The sequence below is a fragment of the Muscardinus avellanarius genome, assembly GCF_963383645.1.
Source record: "Muscardinus avellanarius genome assembly, chromosome: 2".
Lineage (NCBI taxonomy): Eukaryota > Metazoa > Chordata > Mammalia > Rodentia > Gliridae > Muscardinus > Muscardinus avellanarius.
The window spans coordinates 17,759,888-17,786,438 of record NC_137787.1 but is presented as its reverse complement, the minus strand read 5'-3'; the positions used below and the strand labels follow the sequence as shown (position 1 = coordinate 17,786,438).

Here is a 26,551-nt window from a genome sequence, read left to right as displayed (position 1 = left end):
GCAAAAAATTTCCTAGTGAATTTCTGTGTCCTTTGATATGATGCTCTTCTTCTTGTTCTTCCCAATAAAATAACTAGTTGTTTCACAGGTGGCCCAATTATTTTAGTTTCTAAACCTCTTTTCAAACAGGCATTTACATCGCTGTTTTTATGTTCTTCTACTCTGAAAGACTCAAAAAGGGGTAATAAAACAACAACAAAAAAAAACCTTAATGAATTTCCTGCTCCAATGAACACTTGATAAGTCAACTTGGATTTGTGGTGCTTAAAGAGCTGTTCTCTAATCTTTATTTCTTGCTATTTCAATGTTCTTTTTTCTTTTCAAAATACATAGGACCTACTGCCGAGCTTGGTGGTGCTCACCTGTAATCCCAGGACTTGGAAGACTGAGACAGGAATATCACAGGTTTGAGGCCTATCTCAGCAATTTAGCAAGGCTCTCAGCAACTTAGTGAGAACCAGTTTCAAAATAAAAAAAAAATAAATAAATAAAATAAGGCTGGGACCACCTAGAGATAGAATTCCCCTGGGATTAATATTCAGTACCATCACACACACACACACACACACACACACACACACACACACACACTCTACTAACCCAAGAATTTAGTTCATCCTTCTTCCTAAACTTTCAGGGTCAGCTTCATAAATAAGTTATTTAGTTATGATTTTATTTTTGTTTGTCGTGTTTTAATGCTTACCACTATTTGAGGCCTGATAGGTGTCAGGCTCCGATGTTATATACATATGTGAAATACCAATGCTAATCTCAATATCCTGTGTGGGAAAGGGGAGAGAGCAAAAAGGAAGAAGGAGGAAAGAGGGAGCCAAACTAAGTGCAGTGAGCATTTATGTCCCTAATACTCTGAATTATAATATGATGTGAGACTACAATACTAATGAAAGAGCATATTTTTAAAAAATGATGATACCACTATCTTACATACTACATTAACTGAGAAAGAAGCCACCCAGGTTGTGGGGTGCTCTGGAGCTGCCTCTGAAGAACAAGGAGGAATTAAAAATGGGTCACCACCACCACTTCTAGTGCATTTAATCTAAGCATGGCAAACCTGGAGCTCTCTGGACCCGTCCTCTTCAAGCTGTTGGGATTGCGGATGAGTTTGTCCAGCATGTTGACGATCTGCCCAAATTTTGGCCTGTCGCTTCGCTCCTTCTGCCAGCAGTCCAGCATCAGCTGGTGGAGTGCAATGGGACAGTCCATTGGCGGAGGGAGCCGGTAGCCTTCCTCGATGGCTTTAATCACCTGCAGAAGACAACAGGATGGGACAAAGTGGCCGGGCAGGCTGTTGTTGGAGCTTCACCCTCATGACTGGCAATGTTTCTAGCGCATTAAGCTACCACTAAGTTTTTTAATGGGCACATTTCCAACTCCTTCACAGAAGCCAAAACCAGACCTGAGTATCACCAGCATCAGGAGATGGAAACTTGTAAGTGTAGTTGAATGGTGAGCAATGCCAACCTGAAACTCTAACGTGAAGATACATCCATATTTCAAAGTGAGTACTGACGTGAATAGAATCCCATGAAATCAGCAACACTGTCCGAGACTTGGACATGGCCCTCAGAGATCTCAGTCCTGCTTCTATCCCCTCTCACCTCTGCTACTCAGTTTCAGTTCACCTACACATGAGCAAGAAGGTCTCATCCAGTGGCCAGGAAGCAACTCCAAAATGCAATATCCTTGGCATCATTTTAAGCCTGTGTCTTCTTGCTCAGATAGCCAATGGGTTGACCCCAGTGGTCCACCTCCACAAACCCAGCCATTTTTTCTTTTGGAAGACTACACCCTAAGATAACTCTATCCCTTTCTTGGATTACTTGGCTATTATCTGATTCTGTTAAAGATGCTAGTTGGTAGATTTCCTGAAATGTTAGAAAAAAGATGAGTTTGTGTAGGGTGCTTACATTTTTATATGCTTTTGTTGGTGTATTATAGTCTCACATCATGATGTAAATCATGTTGACGGTGACATACATGTACATTCCCCAGTAGGCATTTACATTTTAAGGGGAACCCTTACACATCTTATGAAGGAAGTTATTTAGTTATTTATTTGTGTGTGTGTGTGTGTGTGTGTGTGTGTGTGTGTGTGTGTATTACTAGGGATGGAACTCAGGGCATTCTACCTCCCGGCCCATTTTTAATCTTTATCTTGAAATCAGATCTCACCAGTTGTGGAGGGCCTCACAAGTTGCTGAGGCTGCAATCTTCCTGTCTCAGCCTCCCAAGGACCGGGATTACAAGCCTGTACCACCGTGCCAGGCTCGTGTGAAGGAAGTTATAGCAGTAGGTGATAATTGTCTTATTGCCCAAGACCATCTAAAGTGGTCTCCTTGACTAATAAGACGTAAACACATCCTTCACCAGTCTCTCTGCTGATTCTCATTTTTCTAATTGTCTCCACAGACACTGCAGTGTTTTCTTGTTGGCTTTTCTCTAAGTGCCCTCCCCTTTGGGATGTGAATCCCAGTAATGTAATAGACTATGACTCATGCCACATTTAAGGAAGGAAATTACTTCATTGATTCTTGGCTACTTACAAGCTTTGTTTATGAGTATTCTCTGAGATTCTGGAACCACTTTTATTTGAGGTTTGAAAAAGTTTGGCTTGAATTTAGTCTCTCTCTCTCTCTCCCTCCACCCAAATGATGGCTTCTAGAGAGACCAATGGTGGCTGCCACGGTGTGCTGCCCACGCTGTGTTTAACCTGTGATAGGTCTAGTGACGGCTCAGAAATCGGCCTTCTACAGAAAAGCCAGTTCAGTTGGATCCAGTTTCTAGGTACTAATTTGCTGACTTTTTAACCAGCACATTGCTTCCACTTAACAGTCATCTTCTGATTACTGACCCCAACCATCCTTTTCTTCCCATGTATTCTCGCTGTGTTAGCACTACCTACTTCTTCTCAATGTTTTCGGACTTAACATTTTATGTTTATTTCTGGCAAACACCTGAGGTCACTTTGATCCCCTGGCTTTCTTTTATCATCCCAGGTACATGATATCGACTCTAGACTTGATGAAAACATTTTACATGGAGTTGATGGGAAAGCAAGCTAGACTGGGCTGGTGCCAGGGTAACTCAATTTGCTGCAACCTCTCAGACTGATTAATACTCCTCCATAAGCTTGCTATCCACTGCCAGTTTGGAAGATGGTGTGTTTTGAAGCACATTTTCTCAGTTTATTAATGAATCTTACAGGGGCCAAAGGACTCAAACAAACAAAATAGTTGCAAAGTTTGACATATTTTCAATAATAACTTTCACTCCATTTACCATTTAGCAAATAAATTCTTAGGAAGTTGTTCTCCACTTCAAGAATCCTATTGATTCTTGTCCTACAATCTAGCATTAAAGACAAATATGTGTGAATAATGGGTAATTTGTGAACAAGACATGGATTAAAATGCTTTTCCATGGACAATGTAAAAAAAAAGAAATGCATAAAAACAACCCAAAATATAGAAACTGTAAAAATTACAGGTGTGAAAATATTTAAGGCAGGAAACATATTTACATGAGCTCCTATTCCGAACATTTAGCCAAAACTCTCAACTGAAATAAAGGAATGCATGAACATCAAATAAATAGATAAGTAAATAAATATGCTACTTTATCATTTAAGTGATTTGTCTTTGTCCCATTGGGGATCTCTAAAGTGAATCCAAATGTAGCTATAAGAAATGACTTGTAGGTGTCTACACAGTATAATCTTATCAAACAGGGGATTGGGAGCTATTCACCTCTGTAATTACCACTCACTTAGGAGAGCTGTTGTTTCTCTTTCTATGTACCATAAATAATTTCTCATAAATCACAGCTAGGACAATGTCAATACTACCATTCCCTTTAATCTGGTTAGTCACAGTGGAGAACCCCTTTTGCCCCACTAGGTATGGAATACATTAGTTTTCTGTGACTCTGAACATTTTTTTACTCATAAGGCAACCTGCATTCTATTTAAGTGCACCTGGTTCTTTGTTTAATTGTCAAGGCTTTGCAACTTCCTGTAGTCTGAGAAGGACAAGGCAGATGGTCAAGCAACATTCCCTATCAGAGAGAAGTTGTGAAAAGAAGACTTTCTACAATACGAATTTAATTGATAAACTACCATGCATTGGTAAACACCCACAGAGAAGGTTCTATCTCATACACAGAAAAATGAGTACAGTTCAAAAAGAATAGGTGGCCATTTTATTTTCACCAATTTCCCATCCTTTCACAATGAACTAAAACTCATCCAAAATGAGCTAAAATTCGTTCCAGGAAGACCCCTGATCTAGGGCTTTTTCTTGTTTTTTCTTTTTTTTTTTTTTTTCGTTTCTCACTGGAGATGTTTGTAATTAAATTCTATTACTCTGGAATCTTATTAGTGTCATTATTGAATGCTTTTCTGAAATTGCAGGCACTGTGGATACTCCCTTACGAACTAGTCCAGATGGTACATTTAAAGGGATGTGCATAATTTACAAAGGGTCATTTAGCGGAGCTTTATTTTAGAGTCCTCCAGGGGCAAACTCTAATTACAACTATGCCAGCTTTAAAATATTCACTCGTTTTCTTTCAATAAACCTTTCTGTCAATTTTATTACACATAAAATTTTTTTCATAATCTTTGCATTTTCTTCAAATTCGAAGTTTAATTTTGTTTCAGTATTGTTTTGGAAGTCCACCTAGTATAAATACTATCCCATATTGTCTGTCTGTCTGTCTGTCTGTCTATCTCCCGTGTTCTATACTTTGCTCACTGAAGTAGAAATCCATTGCTGGCTGTAATGTGAAACTAGATTACAAGATATACTCGCAATAAGAACTTTGAGCTTAACGTATCATCTCAAACCTAACGCTCACTCCATCACACAGTAATGCAGAACTTCCTGACTCTCAATGCAGAGACATATATTTCACAGCAGAGAGACTCACGTCTTGATTGGACATGTCCCAATAGGGTCTCTCTCCATACGACATCACTTCCCACATAACGATTCCATAGCTCCATACATCACTCGCTGATGTGAATTTACGATAGGCAATGGCTTCTGGCGCGGTCCACCGGATAGGAATCTTGCCACCCTGTGAACATTTGAGCCGTAAGTTATTCCGTAAGTACATCGCTGATGTGCCGTTTTCGTTTTTGAATGTAGTTACCACTTGTCAAGCCAGGCAACCGCATTCCTGAGACAACTCTCAAAACAATAAGAAGGGACGAGTTTCTTTTAACTAAAGTCTTCCAGGTTGAAATGGTTCTCTTCGTGTGTTTTCTTTAGTTACAGGGAAGTGAATGGGTAATCTACCTAATTCATTTCTAAAACTCTATCTATTGCTGGTCGCAATGGTGCACGCCTAGAATCCTGGTACGTGGAAGGCTGTGGCAGGAAGATAACAAATTAAAGACCAGCCTCAGCAACTTAATAAGATCCTGTTTCTGTTTTAAAATTAAAAAATAAAATAAAATAGGGCTAGGGGTGTAGGTCAGAGGTAGAATGCCTCTGGATTCAATCCCTAGTAGTACACACACACACACACACACACACACACACACACACACACACACACGAAACAAACAAAATATCTACCTATTACCCGAGCCCTGTTTACGGTAATTATTACAGAAGTGAGGGGATCTCAGTTTATAAAATACACATGCTGTCCACAGTACGTCAAAGGACATAAAGCTGACATTTGTTTTGACTTCTTGTTGCATTCTGTCACACTGCAGCACAAAGACAATGTGCTTTAGAAATAATGAATAAAGAAAAATATGAAAATGTCTTTCTATCACAGTGCCTATTCTTATATACCATGAAGCATATTTAATATATCTAGAAGATAAATGCAAATAAACCCTTAGAGGAAGCCAAATATAACCAGATACTCACTTTATTATTGACTTTAGTGAAGTAAGGGTTATTATTTAGTTTTTTTAAAAAAGCATTTTAAAAATGATAAATTAACAAAATACTACCCAGGTTTAATTTAAAGTGCTTCCTTTAAAAAAAAACCTCTTTATTCTTATGCACAAAAAAGTTTTTAATAGGATTTCAAATTTTCTAGAGTTCTATCTGGGGAAATTAATTCAACTCAAATTCAGATATTGAGCTGTTTAAGCAACTGTCCTTTAAAAGTTTTCTTAGGGCTACTAAACAGGACGATAAAATTCCCTGGGAATTTCTTTAATTTACTGAAGTTTACTCTGAAAACCCAGTTGTATTCCATTCATACTCCTTTCTTGCAGGACACTGGTGCTTCCTTAAATATTTGGCTAAGGTTTTATCTACGTAAATGTATCATTCTAGAATTCTCTTTTAAACGTCTCTGTCTTCGACTACTGGGAAAATATAAACCATCTTCAGCGTTCACAAAGAAATACTCTTTCCTAAATAAATGGACTTGATATTTAAAAGTAGATATATGTAAGAATCAAAACTAGGCCAGGTGTAGTGAGTGACCAATGCCTCTAATTCCATCTACTCAGCAGGCTGGACTAAGAGAATCGCAAGTTTAAGGCCAGCATAAGCAACTTAGTGAGACCCTGTCTCTAAAGAATATTTTTAAAGAGTTGAAGGTAGAGCTTAATAGAGGCAGAATATTCTTGGATTCAGTCCCAAGTACAATACTCACACCCACACACAATCAAAACTAGAGTCAAAGAAATTGAATATTGCCTAAAAATAACTAACCCACCAACCAAACAAATAAGCCGAAATCCAGGGCTTGAGATTGCAGACAAAAATCGGTAAATTGTAAAGGAGCAAAATGGCTAGTAACTTTCTGTTTCACGCTGGTGTTTAACAGCGTCAGCCTTAGCCAATAACTGCTTATGATTATGTGTTTATTCCATTAGTGTTTTATATTCAGATTGTCAAGATAGCAGAGCCATTAGCCGGTATACCAGATATTCTTTTAACTGTGCCCTAATCCCTGCTTATCTACCAATGGTAAAATGAAGGCCATTAGATACTATACTATCTTACATAGTGTAAATGTTAAATCCTGTATATACATTCTCAGAAAGTGCAGCCTACCCACTGGAAACATTGCTTTGTCTTGTTTAGAAGAACGATTATTTTTTTCAAGTGTAGGAAAAGGGCCAAAGAGAAATCTCAAATAGACAAGAAAGAAGCAAGGAAAAGAAAGAGAGAACACAAGAAAGCAAGCGTAAGTGTAAGCAATATACGAGAAATGCTACTTCCTGATTTTCTTAATAAAATCCTAAATTTCTTAATAAAATGATCCTACATTGTGTAAATCCTTGATACGTTCTTCTCATTTAGATCATTTTTAAAAATATACTTATTGTTCACTAGAACTTTGCCCCCCAAAATTTCAAGGGAAAGATAGTCCATTTTGCTTGATACTTTATGGCTTTGAAAAATGGCCATGCATTTAGATTGTGCTTCAAAATTCCTTTTTTTAAAAAACATGGTTTAAAAATAGGTGCCAGGATACAAAGAGGAGCTGAAGGACGAAGAAACTCATAAAAATCATAAAAGGGCTTAACTATCCAGTAAGAAAAGGAGGACCAGTTTCATCAGAGCCAAGGCCCAGTGGCCAGTTGTCCTTACCCGAGTGGTATATGCGGCTTCTGGGTCATCCTCAAGCACTCTGGACATGCCAAAATCAGACACTTTGCAGACCAAGTTGCTGTTTACAAGGATGTTCCGTGCGGCCAGGTCACGATGCACGTAACTCATATCAGATAAGTACTTCATCCCAGACCCGATGCCGCGAAGCATGCCCACCAACTGAATGACCGTGAACCGGCCATCATTCTTCTGATCGAAAAAGACAGGGGACATTTCCATTAGCATTCGGCCAAATTAATTCTCAGTGAGCGTTTTTTTAAAATATCTGTATCCAGTATTTGATGAAACTCAATATTATTTCCGGGCCTTTCTGACCAAAGTCACTAATTCACGAGTAGAGTGTACCGTACTGGGAGGAAGGTTTGCTTCCTGTGATGGATGGACATGATCCAGCTGTAATGAATCTATGGCTGGGACTGCTCTCTACTCCAAGAATAAATCAACTACTCCCTTCATTGTCCATGGATTATTTAATAGTCTTAAAAATCATCATTCTCTGTTTTTCCCTCCCCTTGGAAAAAAGCCTGTGAGTACCACTGAATGAAATGGACACAAGGAATGTGTCAGACTTTCCTAGACACCAATGTCCTTGGGCTTAATAGAAAGAAGACACATACCCTGAGGAAGGCATCCAGAGAACCATTCTCCATGTACTCCGTTATGATCATTACTGGTTTACCTAGAGTTTTCAGAAAGAAAAACAAAAACCCTTGATGAGTGCGGCAGTTAATGAGATAAAAATGGGCTGTTCACGATTTTACTGCCAAGACACCTGTCTTGCGCGATCTAATTTAATTAAAACAAGTCAAGCTTATGCCTCAGCTGTGGGGAGCTCAGAATAAAATATTAAAGGACGAGTAGGTGTGAATTCCATCTGGAAGGTTAACCCTTTGGGTGACTTGTTGACAAGGTCTCTAACAAAAGTGGTCTCTGGTATCCAGGGAGCACAGGAAGGAATGGCTGCTCTCTCAAGCAAAAGTGGAAAGTCATAAACAGAAAGGCACGTTTAAATGTGAAAAAAAAGTCCTTAGGATAATTAATTGACTAAGTCCCCAGTTGAGCCACTCTTGAGATGCTACAGGAGTCAATGGACAGAGAAGCTTTTTTCCTTTGTTTAGGGGGATCCAAGTTTCAGAGGACAGTAATTGTGTAGGATGCTTCATTATTCAATCACATCTTAAGCCCCCAGCATGCAGAATGGAATCTTCTGTCCTCTTGTCTCCCTCCAGTCAGGTTCTGTGTCCTTTTTCTTCCCTTTCCTTATCTATAAATAAATTTGTTCTATTTGCTTCCTTAAGCTGTCTGCCTTAAAAAAAAAAAAAAAAAGAAAAAGAAAAAGAAAGTCCAAAACCATCAGAGAAAAGATTCAGTCAATTATTTCACCTGAAATAGGAATTTAAATTCAATAGTAGAATATTCTTTCTCACCTCCTCCTATTTTAGCAAAGAAATCAAAATGAGTCTGAGGTCTGGGGAGAGAGGAGGGAGAATACTTCCATGTCATTATAGTTCTCTCTCTGAGGACTTCAAGAAATAGGAACCATTCTTTAGTTTCCTAATCACTGGCAAAGGAACCAAGGTCTGAAATGATTTCTTTCTAAGGTGCATTGTTGGGAGATGGAGGCTGAAAATCTTTTATTTTTCACTAAGAGAAAAGTAAAAGAGTAAAGAGTCCACAAAAGAGTCCTTTGGATAAAGATAAAATGTCAGTCTGGTACATCAAAAATATTCATACGCTTTCAGTACTTGTTGACATTAGACTAGGGAGAATGGGCTGGGCCTATTTCTCTGATGAAAAGTACCAAAGAATATTCTAAAGAATTATATTTTCTACCCAGAGTTGCTGTCAACTAGCAGTTTCTAGAATGGGCAAAGAGGAAATGTCCTCATGTCAGAGGCAAAAATTTGAGAAGCAGAATTTTTTTTTTTTTTTCTGTACTGGGGATTGAACCCAGGGGCATTCTAACTCTGAGCTATACCTTCAGCCTATTTTTTTTTTTTTTCCAACTGGGTCTCATTAAGCTATAGAGGGCCTTACTAAGTTGCTGAGGCTAGCCATGAACCTGTGATCCTTTCGTCTCACCTTCCCAAGAACTAGGATTACAAGTGTGCATTGCCATGCCCAGCTGGAGCATAAGTTTTACGTAATTAATCAATTAATTAATTAAGTCAAATTTGTCTTTTGGTGGTGCCATGTTTAAGAAATCTTCCAGAATCACACATTTTGTATGACAATACAATACCATAGAGACTATATTTTTGAGACAAGAAAGTTGGCAAGAGAAAGTAGGCATCCTGGTGCACACCAAAGGATGTATTTAAAAATTCATCCAGTTTTCTCCTTGGCTGGAGAGATTGATCCTGGTACAAATCCCCACCCTCCATCAATATAAATAGGAAGCTCTCAGTTCTCAGACACATTTACCCTCTCCAGCTGGGACCAAGGTCTTTTGACAGAACAAATGTATCTAAGTGAGTTTTAATTAACCTGCCTGGATCAAAAGATACTCCGTTAACTAATGAGGAAAGGGTGACTTTCTCTGCCATGCATTTACACCTCCTTCCATTTCACCAGACCCCCTGGAACTCTGGAGGAGAGAGTAGAAGATCCAGAAGAGAGGGAGTACTGGGAGAAAGTTATGGCTCTCCTGTCAATTTAGAAAGTTACTCAAGTAACTGCTCGGAATAATTTCACACTCTTCCATTCCACCCTTTCACCCTCGCACCTCCCTTGTCCGAGTCTTGGCACCACCTTCGTGATTTTTCTACATTCCTTTTTCCTGTTTATTAAAAGTATGCATTTGTCAGAATCTTTATGAGCTCCTCGAGAAACACAGATGAAATGTCTCCATGAGCAGAAGGGCTTATAAAACGGACCCAGGCTGGGCTCATGGATGCAGGTGGCTCTTTCTCCGCAACAGGCAGGGATGCAAGGGGCCGCGGAGAAGGGAACCAGGACAGCTTCTCTGGTGGAAATTTTAAATCACTTTAATTCAGTGACAACTGCATTATGCAAATGCATCCAGTCGTTTATAACAGTTACAGCTGTAATAGCTGCGGGTTTTAGAGGCGCGGTGGGACTTTAATACAAAGATTCCCTGTTTCTTCTCTTTTCTGCAGAGGTGCTATGAAAATCACTGTCTGCGGCAGGAAAAACACCCTGGGCTGAACAGAGCCTCTTTTTGAGAAAATGGACCTGCAGAAGTAAACAGGAATGTTATCTTTTAATTAAAGTAGTGAGGGGCTCTCAGCAGCCCTGAAGGCCACAGGCAACAGAAAAATATCCTGTCTGTAAAACTAATCTTAAGCAGCAAATAGAGCTATTCTATGCTAATTATAGCCTTCACCTTAGGTAGAAAATTACATATCCTTAGCACCAAGTTTCCGTTTTTTTTTTTTTTTTTTGAAGGATTCTAAAGATGAGGATGGATTTTTTAAGACATAATAACCCCAGTTAACACTTAAAAGGTGTGTGTGTGTGTGTGTGTGTGTGTGTGTGTGTTTTAATCTGATCTGCCACCATGGTAACTACTCTAAATATTTTATTTCATTCCCAAGTAAGCCTGTAAGGCAACTTCTATTTTCATCTCCATTTTACAGATTTGGAAATAGGAAGACTGAGCAACTGGTCAAGGTTACCTGTCTACCAGCAGGAGAGCTGGTCTGCAATTCTTTTGTCCTTAGACGGATGGTTTCTACAGTGGGGTCCCTGGACCTGCCAAACTCCTGGGGCCAACCCTGGGTGTTGAATCTCACTTCTTGGGACGAGGTCCAGGAAACTGTATTAACGTACTTTCCAGAAGATTCTTATGTATGCTTAAACTTGAGAATCTCTAACTAGTGCCTCTTTTCACATCTTAGCAGCCTCCTCATTTCCTCTTCCTAAAGATTGTGTGCCTTGAATTCTACTACCTACCACTCTGTGCCAGACATATTTCAGTTTTACTCTTTAATCCACTCTGCACCCCTTCTGTACTTCACCTACTGAGACTGCCGCGTTCTCAGCACCCTGCCCTTGTTGATTGATAGGCCTTGGCCTTGCTGAAGACACAGCCAGGGCCTACAAGATCCTCGCTGTGTACCAGCTGCAGTGGGTACTATTGCTCCTGGAACCAAGCCACCTTAAGCAGTAACTGCTTCAGCCATGCTGTCCATGTGGCCCTTTCTAGTTGGGCCTTCTCCAGCCTTACAGCTGTACCCAGGGTTTGCTTTGCAAAATGCGTCTGTTGAGCTGTGGCGAATTTTAACTGAAGCGTGGTTCATAGGCTCAGCAAATGCTAATGGACTAAAAAAGGAAGGTTCAACCAGGTGTTACTGCAAATAGGTGGCGTACAGCAACAGCCATAAATCAGGCAGAGCAGACAAGCGAATCCCCTGACATAATAAAGATTCCCAAGAATCGCTCCCTGCATCTGGACCTGAGGCTTCCAGAGTAAGGTGTGGCCACGTTCTGTTGTGTTTTATATGAAAAGTACTTAAAATTTATTTTGCTTACCATCTGCTTGTGCCTACCCTGTGATAATCAGTTTGGTCTAGCAAAGATTTGAAAGATGGCGTGGCATACCAAAAAAAAATCTGCAATATTAATTTCCCTAAAATCTCACACAAGCTGCCTTGGAGATAGGGTATCAGCCGAAATCATAGACCCATTTAGAGCTGACTACAAGATTAATGACTTGTCCTACGCTGATTTCCTCCTATTAGCAATCAGTGGGTCTGCTCCATCTGTCATTTCCCAGGAAGGAAAATGTGTGTTTAATTTCCCAGTGACTTCTAATTGGCTTTGTGGAAGAGACAACCTGCGGACGTACATTTGGTGACGACGCCTTCCAAGTGGATTATGTTTGGGTGGTCAAACTGTCCCATGATGCTGGCCTCACTCAGGAAATCTCTCCTCTGCTTGTCGGTATAACCAGCTTTCAGAGTCTTAATGGCCACACAGATTTCTCTCTTGCCAGGCACTTTGAGACGCCCACTGCAGACTTCACCAAATTCACCTTTGGTGGAGAAAGAGACAGAGAGAGAGAGGGAGGGAGGGAGGGGGAGAGAGAGAGAGAGAGAGAGAGAGAGAGGAAGAGAGGAGGAGGGAGGGAGAGAGGGGGAGGGAGAGAGGGGGAGGGAGGAAGGGAGGGGGAGAGAGAGAGAGAGAGAGAGAGAGAGAGAGAGAGAGAGGAAGAGAGGAGGAGGGAGGGAGAGAGGGGGAGGGAGAGAGGGGGAGGGAGGAAGGGAGGGGGAGAGAGAGAGAGAGAGAGAAGAAAAGAGGAGGAGGGAAGGAGGGAGGGAGAGAGGGGGGAGGGAGGGAGGGGAAGGGAGGGAGAAGGGGGGAGGGAGGGAGGGAGAGAGAGAGAGAATATAAAAAGTTATGATGGACCAGAAACATATTTAAGATGAAGTAATAATAGCTAACATTTCTTGAGTGATTATTACATGGCAAGATGGCAAGGACTGTGCTATGCCTTATATAGATTATCTCATTTAATACTCCCCCAAAGTCTAAAACTAGGTGCTATAATTAGCTCCATTCATCAGAGAAAATAAAGACTTCATGGAAAAACTTGCAGTTTACGGTTAGTAGGAAGTAGCGTGAATATTTCGAATGTACTCACTCTGTCTTCAGCTCTCACATGCTTATTAATATTATCCTGGGAATCAAATCAGTATTTGCACCAGTTTTTCTCAACGCATTTTATACTTTAAATAAGGGCATTTCATGTACACAAATATTTACATAAATAAATGTACCTAAAATGCACTTACATACAGATATTCATTTATGTAATCTGCATATATCTATCTATTTAACATCCACCAAGAAAATAAGCACTTTAGACAGATATTCAGGCACTTACCGACTCCTATGACTTTTTCAATCTTAATGCAGGATGCATCTATTTCTTTGGCAAATTCTCGAACTGCCTGGTTGGGATCTTCATAGGTAAAGGGATCCACATAAGTCCTCACACCTATGGAGTGAGCATGGGATACAGTGATTGAACACATCTCAGGAATCAGTAGTAAACATAAGTAGTCTGGGTATAAATATCCTTAACGCAGAAAAAACTGAATTACTCATATGGCATTCGACATACTTAAAAGTTTAAATTCTTGCTCTGATTTGTATCAGAGGTAAGCAAAGAATCTTAGCTGTTTGAGAGGCTACAGTTCTACTGACTTCCTGGAATATCTTCACACTTCAAGGACAAGAGTTTACAAACAGTTCAGGCCACAGAGGAAAAGAATTTCTACGAGGAAATTTGGAATGTGTTAGCGGAACACTCTGTCCATCCAGTGTCCATGGCTCCTCTGTCTCTATACTAAGTCCTAAAACTACTTTCAGCTATTCTCCCTTTGCCAAGAGAATAGAAACATGTTTAGATCCACAATACCGTCTACATAGTGTCGCATTTTGCCCAATACTAGACCAACTAAATATGTGGCTGATAATTAACTTAGATTAGACCTAGGATAATACAGGCAGGAGGGATAGACGGCATCAGTGAGTTGGTTGGGAATCTGTAGGCTGTGTGTCAGACCTCCGCTGGAAAGAAGGTACTATAAACAAAGATACTGAAGTTCGACCTGGAAGACTCAGCTGGAGGTGTAGCTGTTGCAGCCTAATTGTGACCAGTGTGGATGCCAGAAAGTACAGTTTGGCCATACTTCACACTACATACTGAGCACAGAGGGAGCTTTGGGGCAGCCGGACAGTAGAAGTTACAAGCGCTTTCTACTGTTACTTGCACCTGTCCACACTGGAAGCCTCGGGGTCTTGGGGCCTGAGAGTATATCAGACACCCATTGGCCCATTCTCTTTTATTTTCAATGCTTGTCCATCTATTTCTTTGTGTCTGTGTATACCATTATAAATATGTAATATACTTAAATTGGCATTTTCTTGCTTTTTTTAAATATTATTTTTATCTCTCAGCATATGTATCATGTGAAAATTGAAAAATATGGTTGTAGGAAAAAAAATCAAGGTGGACCAAGAGAAAGTTACCAGACACGCAATTCTTTTTATCACATGGCATGCTCTAGCCCTGACATCTTCCTTGAAATCATTCTTATCATTTTCATTCCTATTATTATGAGCCAGCAGTGGACATTTACATGGAAATGAGTTGAAACTAAATTTAGAACGTACTTTCTCATTCACATGAGCTACCCTTCAGAGAATCAATAGTTTGTCAATTGGCTGCCCTAGGTTGTCATAGGTTGTCATCCACCAGAAAGTCCTCTTGCAAAAAAAAAAAAAAAAAAAAAAAAAAAAAAAAAGTGCAACCACTGTTCCCTTAAGGGTCTTTTACACTGCATAAATCCTTCTGCAGTCATTTATTTGAAAAAAAATTGACCCCATTTGGAACATAAGAACACCTAGGATCCACTTAATACTTATTGAGAGTTACTAATTTTACATCATACACAGCCATTCTTTGAGAAAAGGCAATTATTGTTCAATTCTTATTCTTTTACCATTTGCTCCCCTGATTTTTAGCTTATATGAGAGAATTTAGCCATTTTGATTTTTCCACCCAGCTACAAAATGAACCAGTCAGCCTGATACATTGTTAGGGTAGAGAATAAGGCAATTAGAAAGAATATTCTAAGGGGACTTTCTCATCTTGACCCTGTTTTAATTTTTACTTTAATTTCATCTTGAATTAATTTTGAAATTTCATATCTTTGAAGTAAATTATAAGGGGTTATATAAATTTTAGTGGCCCAATAAATATTATTTAGACATTTTTTAAACTAGAACACATAATACATGCTCTAAAAATACAATTATTTTTGATCCAGTGTTTTTGTACCTTGATTCAAGTGTTTCTCTTCATCTGCTTCTTGTTTTGCTTTGCTGTATTTACTCCGCCTATTTAAAAAAAATTTTAAAAAAGGAAAATTATTTCCCTCTAATGCAAAAGCTATAGTCAAAGCCATAAGACAGGTTTGCTACCACATTGTTAAATCAGGCAGATATGCAATGACATTTCACAGATGGGAAAACCAACGCTTACAAGACCCGGACTGACAGGAGAAATATCATCACCTAGACAGTGGTTGTAGCTTTAAGTTCAAGCAGTCACATTTCTACTCTTATCCACAATTGTGAAAAGAAACTAAATATTTCATAATTATAAATTTCAAAACTTCAGAGAAAATTTATCTTATTTAGGTCTAACCAAGACCAATTTCCAAGTCATTAGCCAGGAGAGGGAGAAAGAGGAGAGGGACGTGGTGGGGAGGGCACCAAGAGCTGTGTGCGTGTTTTTTTCTGTCACTCTGAACCCCAAAATGATGTACGATTACAATGCACTAAATAAAATATCTTATAAATATAAAGAAAAGGTCATCTATTGGCTATTTTCCCACTTATATGCGTACGCATGCATACATGTATGCATATGCATATATTCTTAATTAAATTACCATAAATGATTTTCCATAAATCGAATATGAATAATGCTCAACAGGTAATAATAAGTCCTATCCTTATAACCACGATGACTACTACCACATAATCTCATTATCTTGGTATATTCTTAAAACAATGTGGCCATTGGTTTCAGCTGCTGCACACAAATTCCTCAATTATTAATGAAAATTTAGAAAAGTAAACATTTGCTCTGTAGTAAAATACATCCCTTAATATTTTGTAGAAAACAAGCAAGAGTGAAAATGGGAAGTTTTTATTTGTTTTGCCTAATTCTCTTCCTTGAAAATGATGTATGGTCTCAAAGCTGACAGTCTGCTCCTATGACTTACTGGAGTAAGATCTGGGATCTGGTTTTGTTACAAAGCATTGGGAAATCAAAATCTTTGGCACACTTAAATCCTGAATCAGACTGCTGTGCATCATTTATGTGAACTGGGAAATTTAGTAAACATTTGCGAATAAATTTTACATATACATGTGTGTATCACACATTTTATTTATATATATATGATTATACATATATATGCACACACATCTATATGATTATATATTTGGATCAGGGAAATATATGTCACACAGAAGAGTTAGAAAATCAATTCAGTTGATAGTACAGCTCTCTAAAGTTTGGGAAACAAGCCAAATTAGTGAATAAAATGTGTATGTGTACATTTATGATCGTCAAAATGTAAAATGCACACTGGAATTCATAATCATCTGGTGCTTAGAGATTCGAAGGGAAGCTAAGTTGAGCCTCTCAGGTGGGGAAACTGAGGCCCCCCAGGCCACAGTATCTTGGGAGTGTGGACTCATCAGAATCTGACACCCTCAACTCCTGAACCCGGACAGATAGAAAGGCAGGGTGCTCACGCCAATGAGAAAAGAGCAGAGAGCTTAGGGAAGCGGTAGCCCAACCAGGCACCAGCGCGCAGCCTTCCTCCCACGCCCCTCTCCCAGTTGTCAGCAATGCAGGAACCACCGGCTCCGCAATCAGACCCCCGAGCCTACAGATGTTCCTCCGTGTGCCTAATTCCCTTGCAAATAATAATACCTTGCACTTTTACACTGCATTTAACTTTTCAAAGTGCACTCATCACATATATTATCTCCTCCTCTAACTGTTTGCAAAGCAGGAACCAGCTTAGCAAAACAGAGACCCTGTGACTACAGTTAACTCCAAAGTGCATATTTCCGTCCCAAATAATAGCCTGCGTTTTCCTTTGCATTTAACGTTTCAAAGGGCCTTCAGAAGGTGTATTGTTTAATTGTATCTTTATAACAACCTTATGAAAGGAATCAGGCAGAAAGACACACACTGGGTTCCACTGCATAGATGAGGACACAGAGCTGGAGAAGGGGGTGGATCGCCCACACCCCCTCTTGGCAAGTCCAGGGCTTGGTGGGTGCTGTGACCAAGTCTAGGGAGGCACAGCACCTCTCCTAGTGGAGATGCAGACACAGGGGTAAGTGATGAGACGTCATTAGGAGTACTAGTACATTTAAGTCAGTAAAGCCACTCAAACTGGATTCAGTTGCTCTTAATGTCAATGGCTTCATCAAAGAAAATAAACAGATTTAAATACCCCGAAGCTAAACAAGCTTTCTAGGAAAGTCAGAGTCCCTCTGATCTGTTCCCTTCTCCCTCTTTTAAAGTAAACACAAGAGCGCTAGGTCAGAGACTATTAAAACAACATTTTATGTCAGGAAAACATCGGACTGGATCCCCAGGGTGTAATAGGGGCAGGCCAGCTAAGGGGATTATGTCTTATCAGAACTCCTAAAGACTTTATCTAAAATTACAAATGTATCTTTTAAATCACTCCAGATCTTCGGTACTGATTTGAATTTCCTTTAAAGAAAAAATAAAATAAAATGTATAGAACAAGAGAGGCTTGGTAGACAGACCCCTCTCTATTTTGGGGTTGGAGACCAAAGGGTCACAGGCCCCTCACAGGCATTTTAGTTAATCTCTCTAACACGAGCTCCACCCCCACTCTGGGATGTCACTTTAAATGGTCAGTGGGTTGGTCAAAAACCTGGTGTCTACACAGAAACTAGAGGCCTCAAGCTGCCCAGAAGTGTGGCTTTCTGTTCTACATCAGGCACATTCGTGGCATATGCACAAAGCCGGAGGAAGTAGAAAATGGCAGGGGTCGTTCATTATAAGCTGGCCCGCCCATCCCTTGCTCAGCCTCACAAACACAGAAAGAGGAATTAAATGAGCGGTGAAGGTGTACTTTTAAAGACACTTCTTTACTTGGAGTGTCACTGGGAGGAGAGGACCCTAACCAGCACAACAAGGAATACTGAAAAAGAAACACAAGGAATACTGTTCACAGGCTAATTGCAGCCTATGAGCTCTCTAATAATACCTTGAAAACAAAAATGCTGCCTTCTGCCCTACCTTTGTCACCCGATGACCCTTCCTCCTTGGCTCAGCTTAGGACAATGTGGCTCATTATTTTCCCAAGAAAGAAAGCCCATTGAAGCGCACTGTTGGGTCAGCCAGGCTGGAGGAACTGCACACCCTAAGAAAGAGCTAGCTCTGAATTGCCAGTCTCTGCAGATCACCTGAATGGTAGAAGGAAAGCTTTGTGGAAGACTTTCTAAATATGGAGATGCCGACCAGCCAATTAAAAGGGGAAAGGAGTGGAGTGGCTTGTTAGTGAATGCTCCAGAAGGAAACAGGGAACCCTTCAGCCTCAGGAGCTGCAGAAAAGGGCCTGCTTTGCAGGTGAAACTTTGAAAGAGGGAGCTGAGCCCTCCCTGCAGTCAAAGGGATGCTGTGATAAGCATATTAACCGGCATTGTTGAGGAACAGCGTGAGCCCTCTGGCCAATGTGTGGCTAAGGGCACCTTGAAGACTCTGTAAACCCAGGAAAGCAGAGGAGGGGAGCGAGGCAGGGGCCCTGTGTCAACCCTGCCTTTATCAAAATAACTTCGCTGATGAAGTGGGCAGACGTGATTGATGTGGTGCACCGGTCCAAAACTCATTAGTAAAAGGTAAGTCATTTCTTCAGCTAAAGGGCAGATGAAAGGACAGAAGGCAAAGCAGTAATAAGGCGCCCGGCTCCGGGAGGGACCCCCTTCCTGGCGCTCAGCAGCATTACCCAGGAAGAGTCCCAGAAGCCATCCATCCTTCTTCCCCTTCCTTAGGCTGCCATTGTTCTTGCACTCAATGATGTCGGAATGTTCTTTATCAGCAACATTTCGGAAGAGTTGGAATTGAACCGTCAGATTGCAAGCGACTTGGTTAGAAATGTTCCCAAGCTGCCATCTGCCCCAAATTGTGTGGATTTACATGATTTTTATCAGAGTCGATTCAGGCCAACAATTAAGTATATTCCTTCTTATGAGATCATACTTTTCCAGAGGAGAATATTAGTGCACAAGGGAAGATAGGCTGAATAAAAACCATTTTAGTATTACATGGATTACTCACTCTAAAGGGGAAAGTCTTTTTTTGGGGGGGTAATGGAGATTGAACCCAGGGAATTCCTACCTCTGAGTTACACCTCAAGCCCATTTTAATTTCGAAAGAGTCTCAATAAGTTGCCGAGGTTGGCCTCAAACTTTCAAGCCTTCTGTCTCAGCCTCCTATGTACAGAATTACGGATGTGTGCTACCACACCCAGTGGGAACTCAGCCTCCAAAAAGAAGACAAATGTAAATTCAAACTCACTTTATGTTGTGTATAAGACTTGTATGCTAATTTATAGATTATAAGTTTCCAGTACCGGCTAAGCATATAAATTTTGCCACAGCTGCTTCATTTCTTAAAAATCAGTTTGTTTCTTTTACTTTAATTTGTGTAAAAAGGAAATTTTATAACCCTAACTTACGTAGAAACCCAGCATTATTTGCTATCACTAAAGGTCACCAAAAAAGCAGGATATATTTTATCAGTTCATATCCCTCCACACTGCAAAATTGTCCTTAAAAAAAAAAAAAACAACAAAAACAGAGACTCTTCTTATATTCTAGTTCTTTTAAAAAACTATTTCTTGTGTGTGAACAAAAAATATTATTGGGGAAAGCACATTAGGCCGCTAAAACAATCTGAATTAGTACCAGTTTGTATGTTTGCTTGACTATTTTGCAGTACTGAGGATTGAACTCAGGAGCATTCTATCTCCCAGCCCCATTTTAATTTTTTTAAAGGTTTTTGTTGTTTTGTTGTTGTTGTTTTTTTTTTTTTTTTTGCGGTACGGGGTTGGAATCAAGGGACACTGTACCTCCGAACTACACCCCCAGCCCTGTTTTTTAGTCTTTTTATTTTTCTTGAAACAGGGTCTCACTGAGTTGCAAAATGTTTCGCTAGGTAGCCTTATTTATTTATTTATTTTTTTAAGTTTTGAAACAGGGTTTTACTAAGTTGCTGAGGCTGGCTTCTAACCTGCAATCCTCCTATCTCAGCCTTCCAAATACTGGGATTACAGGCCTGCAGCACCACGCCCAGCTAAAAGGCAGAAAAAAAAGTGGATATGCGGTGGAGAGCACAGATATGCAAAGATGTACATAGGGAAACGGTGCCAGGTTGCTGAAAGAACACACCTGGGGCTAAGAAAAAGTTTCTAGTGGCAGCAGCACAATGTTGCACCTCAGAGGAACCAAGGGGGGAATGCAGAGACAGAGATCAGTGATGCTTAGGAAATGTAAGTTACTATGCTTAGCATAGTGTGGGTGGCAAGGAACAGACATGACACCCAAATCCATGTACTTTGTAGAATGCCCAGCTTAAAATACATAATAAAGTTTATACATTTAGCAGCTTGAGTCTTTCGTGGAGATCTCTAAGTGCTCACACATTCAAGTTGGCCAAAATAAAATCAACAAACCGGATCTTCTGAATAACAAAATCAGAAATTATTCTGGTTTGCCCTAAAATCCTACTTCTCACTGTAAGTTGAATATAATAAAGTAGGTAAAACAATTGCTGTTTAAAAATCCAGCCAGAGACCAACTGTGAGCCAAGCCTATTTCCTTGTAACGACAAGCAAGCAACAAATGGATTTTCTCCTTGAAGTCATGAGAAGAACCCAGACTTTTCTCAATAGGTGAATCCTTGTCCATCTACTTCTCAAAGCATCTCACACGCCATCGGTAGGATTGGACTCAGCTCAAGGGATACAGGATTTGTTTCCAGCATCCTTTCTGCCACCAACATCCTATGTCTCTACGAAGCAAGAAGCCAAACCCCCTGTTAAAGGACAGGGCTGATTTTGCAGGCTCAGGTGTTTAAACTGTTGCTCGCCTACATTGCTGGCTGAAGCCTGGGTCTGTTAAGATTGTTTCGGGGGTACCATTGCTACCTTTCATTTGTACTTTCACTCAAAGCCTGGGCCTGGCTTTTGTCCGAAGTCCCTGTCTCCTCCCTGTTCACCTGTTCTTGTCCCATTTAAGCATTTGTAGTTCAAGATAAGAGATCAGACAGCCTGTGTGGGGAGAAGAATCGGCTGAGAGTGCATCCTCTGCCTCAAGCCTGTCAGCTACCTGGCTCCAGGCAGCCCTTCCCATGACAGCTTTATGGCCAGCACTAAAGAAGAATCAATATGAGGGCAAGGGGTTGACATTTCATTTTCTAAAAAGTGATCCATTGAGGACCAATCACCAAGCAGTGTTTATCAGCCTTGGGAAGTGACATTTTTTTTTTTAATGGGGGAGAAAGGACAGAAATCATCTCTGGGTAACTCGACAGGCTCGATTCTCTAAGGGGTGGGGGTCCCATAATTAGAAATCCGATGCATCCTGCTATCAATCCTGCCTTATATAATAAAGTGATCAATAAAAGCAGAAAGGGAATTAAGTCACCAAGACGGAGGCTGCATCTTTCTGTAGCCTCAGCTTTTAATAATCTTGTCTCGCTGCATTACATTTTCCTGTGTTTTTTTTTTCTTTCTTTTGTCAAGGCCAATATTTTAAGCAGAATATCCGGAAGAAATTTGCAACAAAGTGACTTATTTCTAGTTATTCCAGTTTGAATGCCGTGCTTAGAGCCACTTAAGATGAAAAATGAAGAAGAAGAAAAAAAAAGAAGTGAATCTGAAGGGAACCTGCACCACAACTACACAATGTTTCCAGTCAACAGCAGGGAGATGGTCAGGACACAGGATTAAGAGGGGAGAAGTGCTCTCCCATGTGGTCCTGAGCATCGCGCCATGCTGGATTGCTGGATTTCAGACGACTTTGTTTTTTCGGAGCTAATTAATCCGTTCTTTTTTTTATTTTCATGCTTTTAAATGTCTTTACTTTCTAACCGAGATTGTTAAAGTACACGGATATTTTCAAATGCAGAAATATGTAATAAGGGCAAAGGCCACTTTTTTTCTACTCCCGCCCATCAGATGGCCATGTATGGATGCATACAGTTTCCCAGGTGGTATACGTGCCGCACAGGTGTATACACAAAATCAAATGGCAGTAGACAAAGAAAAGGCTCTGACATGCACGACGGAGCTTCTTAAAGATGGAACTCACTGCTCTAACCACACACCCACTTAAAGACGTGGCACCAAAAGGAAGGAACTCAGCGACAAATATAGATGTCTGCCGAGAATGTGAAGTGGTTCTATACGGTGTTATTATTAGAGCGAACAAATTGATCTCTCTATGCGGTGACATTTTGGAGAGCGAGGGTGGGAGCATATTAAGAATTGCATGTGACAACTGGGGCCACCCAGGCAAACTAAACCTGTGGTCATCACCCTAATTATAATGTACATCTGAAGGAAGGAGAAGCGCAGTGACTTGCCCAGGCAGTGCAAAGTGCCAGAGGCGCTCTTGTGACATTGGTGAGATCATCAAGAGGCGGCAGGAACAATGCACACACACGGCAAAGCTCGGCCACTGGGACCAGCCAAAGCCCTCCACATGGCCACAGCGATGCAATGGCCCTGCAAGGGCAGGACATCTTCCTTCTATCATTCTCCTCTTCTGTAATATGAAAAGCTTCGTATTTAAGAGGGTCAATTCTGAGGGCAAAAGCCCCACCTTGTGGAACTGTTGATGACAGAGGAGGGTAAGGGCCAGAGAAGAGGCGGTTTCCCACTCAGAAGGGACAAGGAAGGCCTGGCCCATGGAGCACATACTGGTGATGAGCGCTGTGATTCCTTCTGGAGCCTCTGCGCAGGGTGACCACAGTGTGGATAACAGGATAAGCAAGGTTGGATCAAAAGAATAATCAAGCCCTTGCTATTTCTTTCTCCTGTTTAGATTGTTTTTCAAGCACCATTTGGACTCTAAGTGTTCTTAGGATCATCAGCTGTTTTAGATTAATTTCAAGGACAATGAATGGCATTGACTGATGGACAGTCTCTGGGAAGGTTGATGGCCTTTCCCCAAGGAAGATAAGAGAGAGTAGAACTCATTTTTCCCCCCTTTGGTTAAAACTGGCGTTAACCAATATCATGGGGGAGCAAGCACCTACTGTGTGCTACAGTTATCTATGGTGCTTATTCTAATCCTCTTGTCAATAGCCCTTTGAAGCAGATAATGATCATTTCTATCTTATAAAAGAGAAGTGAAAACTCAAAGAGGTTGATTAATGCAGCCGGCAAAAGACGACAGGGCTCAACTTTGGGACCCACATCTTATACAGCTCTTCTTGCCTTTGGTTCTAAGTCCAGGCTTAACAGGGGGGGTGGATTTTAACACCTTATGGTTTGAAGTATCTAGCAGTCACTCATTGGCTTGCTGTTCAGTTTGTTTTCCTGCAATTCCTGGGGTTTTTCAGAGACCCCGCTGGGTGGGCTGCCACCATGTTCCTGCATCCCTCAGCTCCAGGAGGGTGTAGGAAGATCAAAGCGGGAGGAGGGAGCTTGGCATGCAAATGCAGTGTTTATGATGCTAGTAGAAGGCCTCAGTTTGGTGTGGAGGAGAACAAAAGTTCCCCATAAGACCAGGAAGGTGGGGGAGGGAGTGGCTGGAGCTTACCTCCTGCTGATGACAAAGGCTGCTATGAGAATGACCACCAGCACCACACTGCCAGACACGGACACCAGCAGGACCGTGGAGTTGGCTCCATCTCCAATGATCCTGGAAGGCACTGGAAGAAGTCACACAGGGTTACCTGGGGGAAGTTCCCAAGAGGCGGGGCTTCTGGCTAGGTCCCTGTGTTCAGCATTCAGAAGCCCTGTGGGACTTTCAAGGACTCTGCTGCCCTTCATGAAGTGTTCATACAACAGCGTTTCCTAAGATACCTTAATGAGACCAAGATCTTTTTATCAATGTGCAATGAACTTAAACCAGAGACTCTTATTAATTCATATGGTAAACATAATTTGTTGCCTTTCTTCTTTTCCTTTTTTATCTCCATCCTAACGCTTACATAATGATCACATGTATTCCTTGGTGAGGAAAACATTTGGAAATTTCAGAAAGTAAAAAAGAGTTTTGAGTGCCCTTCCTTTCGTTGCAGCTCTTAAAAACTTGCCCATTACTACTCAGATCAAAGTCTCTTCTTGTAGCTTTCCTGGAAGATATCACGAATGTCGACTCCCTTTAGACTTAATTCGCTTCTCTCGTTTGCTTTTTTACATTCTTATTTTATTTAATAACTTAATACAATTACTTTCTATAACAGATACCATCTGCTCTACCATCTCCTTATTAAGTAGTTCCAATTTTGGTTTGCTAATCAAGGAGGTGGAGTGATCTTACGCAACACCTTGTGTTTAGACATGCTTCTCTGTAAATGTTTGATTCAACCGACCAGTGGATTAAACTGATAGTGTTAGAAAGGTTTGATATGTTTTTCCAAGCAGGCTTAAAGACACAAATACACACATACACACACACACACACACACTCCTAATTTGACTTGATTGAAATAGACTCCTGGAAAAGGGGGGTAGTATTTTTGGCTTCTTCTTTAATCTTCTTAAGGAAAAAAAAAATCTCCTTATCTTAATATAGAGCAGATATATAACCCTCAATTAGTCAATTTTGTAATCCCATTTTTCATGGTTTATAAAAGGCTCCAAACAAGAGAAGAATTGGCAAGACTTTTCATTCAGATGAATAGGGATCTGAGAGCACTAGGGAAAACGCTCTTCCCGCAATAGCATGAGGTTTCTTAAGTCGCAGACGTTGGTTATCTTATTTCATGAACCGTTCGCTGTGGCCAAATGCTTGTCTGGCCAAAGCTTATGAACAGCTCCTTCACCTTTGCGGGGTTCACTAGGGTGAAAGGAAGCCTGGGCTGAGTGGAGTCTGGGCGGTCCCGTACCTGTATTGGTGGTGACCTCCAGGGGCTCACTGAAGTCCCCATAGCCGGCTGCCGTTCTGGCTCGCACGTGGAAAACATAGGACGTCAAAGGGTTCAGGCCTTTGATGTCTGTGTTCCTGGCAGCCGTCCGAACTATGCGGTAGCTCCGTTCATTCTGATCCTACGATTCAGGAAAATAAACTTGGTAACGGTGAAAAAATAAATCGTCTGCTCACTCTAGGCCCCAGTAATGAAGGAGCCAAGAAAATCTCCTCAGAAATTGAAAATAAATGGAGCTTGATAAACTCTCTAAACCCTGTATTCTCTCCCATGTTATACGTACATTTGCTTTTTCTTTTTTTCTGTGTGGCATTAGAGATGGGACCTAGACCTTCCCACATGCTAGGGAAGTACACTAACTACCACTGAGCTACATCCACAGCCCTTAGTTTAACCTTTTATTTTGAAGCCAGGCTTGGCGGTGCACATTTGTAATCCTAGCACTTGAGAGGCTGAGAGAGGAGGATCTCGGGTTTGCAGCCAGACTTAGCAAATTAGTAGGGTCCTCTGCAACTTAATGAGAGCTTATTTCAAAACAAAAGAATAAAATAGGGCTAGGGGTATAGCTCAAAGGAAGAATGACCCTGGGTTTCATTCTCCATACTGAAAAAAAAAAAAAAAAATCTTCACTTAGTTGACCGGGCTGGCCTCGAATTTGCAATCCTCCTGCCTTTGCCGCCGGGGTAACTGGGATCACAGGTGTGCACCACTGCATCAGTCTAATAAATACTACTGTTTCTTTTTAGATGTTGAAATAATTGCAGTGTTTAGGTCTGATTGTCATTGACACTAACTATATCCAGATCTTTCTTATAATCTTTTTTAAAAGGAACATTATGTGATAGTTGGTGGCTCTTTTAACTCCACACCCAACAGAAATAACTGTTAGAAGTTCCCTTGACTTTTTTTTTTTTCTGTCTAGAAAATGACAAAAATATTGTAATCTAATTTCATTTTAAAAATCCAGGTCCTTTTTGGATTTTAATAAGGAAGCCAATAAGTGATTATCTTTGAAAAGAGAGGACAATTGTTCATTTTCTAGACAGCCTTGAATGCAAACAACTCTCTTCAGAATTCTGTCCTGTGAGAGACAAGTTATTTGTAAAAATAAAGCCTTTCTATAACTTCAAGAGGCTGAAGAATGTAATTTTCCTTCCCTGATTTTCTATTAAAAGTCATCAAAACCCACACCTTCATTCTGAATAGCAGCCATCTACTTAAGCAGATCATTATTTCAACTATT

The 26,551-nt window shown here is 40.6% G+C and overlaps 1 protein-coding gene across 1 annotated transcript in view; it reads right to left on the bottom strand.

Annotated features, from left to right (window-relative positions):
- Positions 1–26,551, bottom strand: part of EPHA4 (EPH receptor A4) — a gene marked incomplete at its 5' end in the record, with an annotated part of 144,893 nt that overhangs the window by 4,264 nt on the left and 114,078 nt on the right. The window contains 9 exons of the mRNA XM_080689172.1: positions 1,076–1,269; positions 4,951–5,100; positions 7,593–7,802; positions 8,231–8,292; positions 12,424–12,609; positions 13,462–13,575; positions 15,424–15,482; positions 23,976–24,087; positions 25,270–25,429. Coding sequence (XP_080545298.1) covers positions 1,076–1,269; positions 4,951–5,100; positions 7,593–7,802; positions 8,231–8,292; positions 12,424–12,609; positions 13,462–13,575; positions 15,424–15,482; positions 23,976–24,087; positions 25,270–25,429 — 1,247 coding nt within the window. The remainder of the gene's footprint in view (positions 1–1,075; positions 1,270–4,950; positions 5,101–7,592; positions 7,803–8,230; positions 8,293–12,423; positions 12,610–13,461; positions 13,576–15,423; positions 15,483–23,975; positions 24,088–25,269; positions 25,430–26,551) is intronic.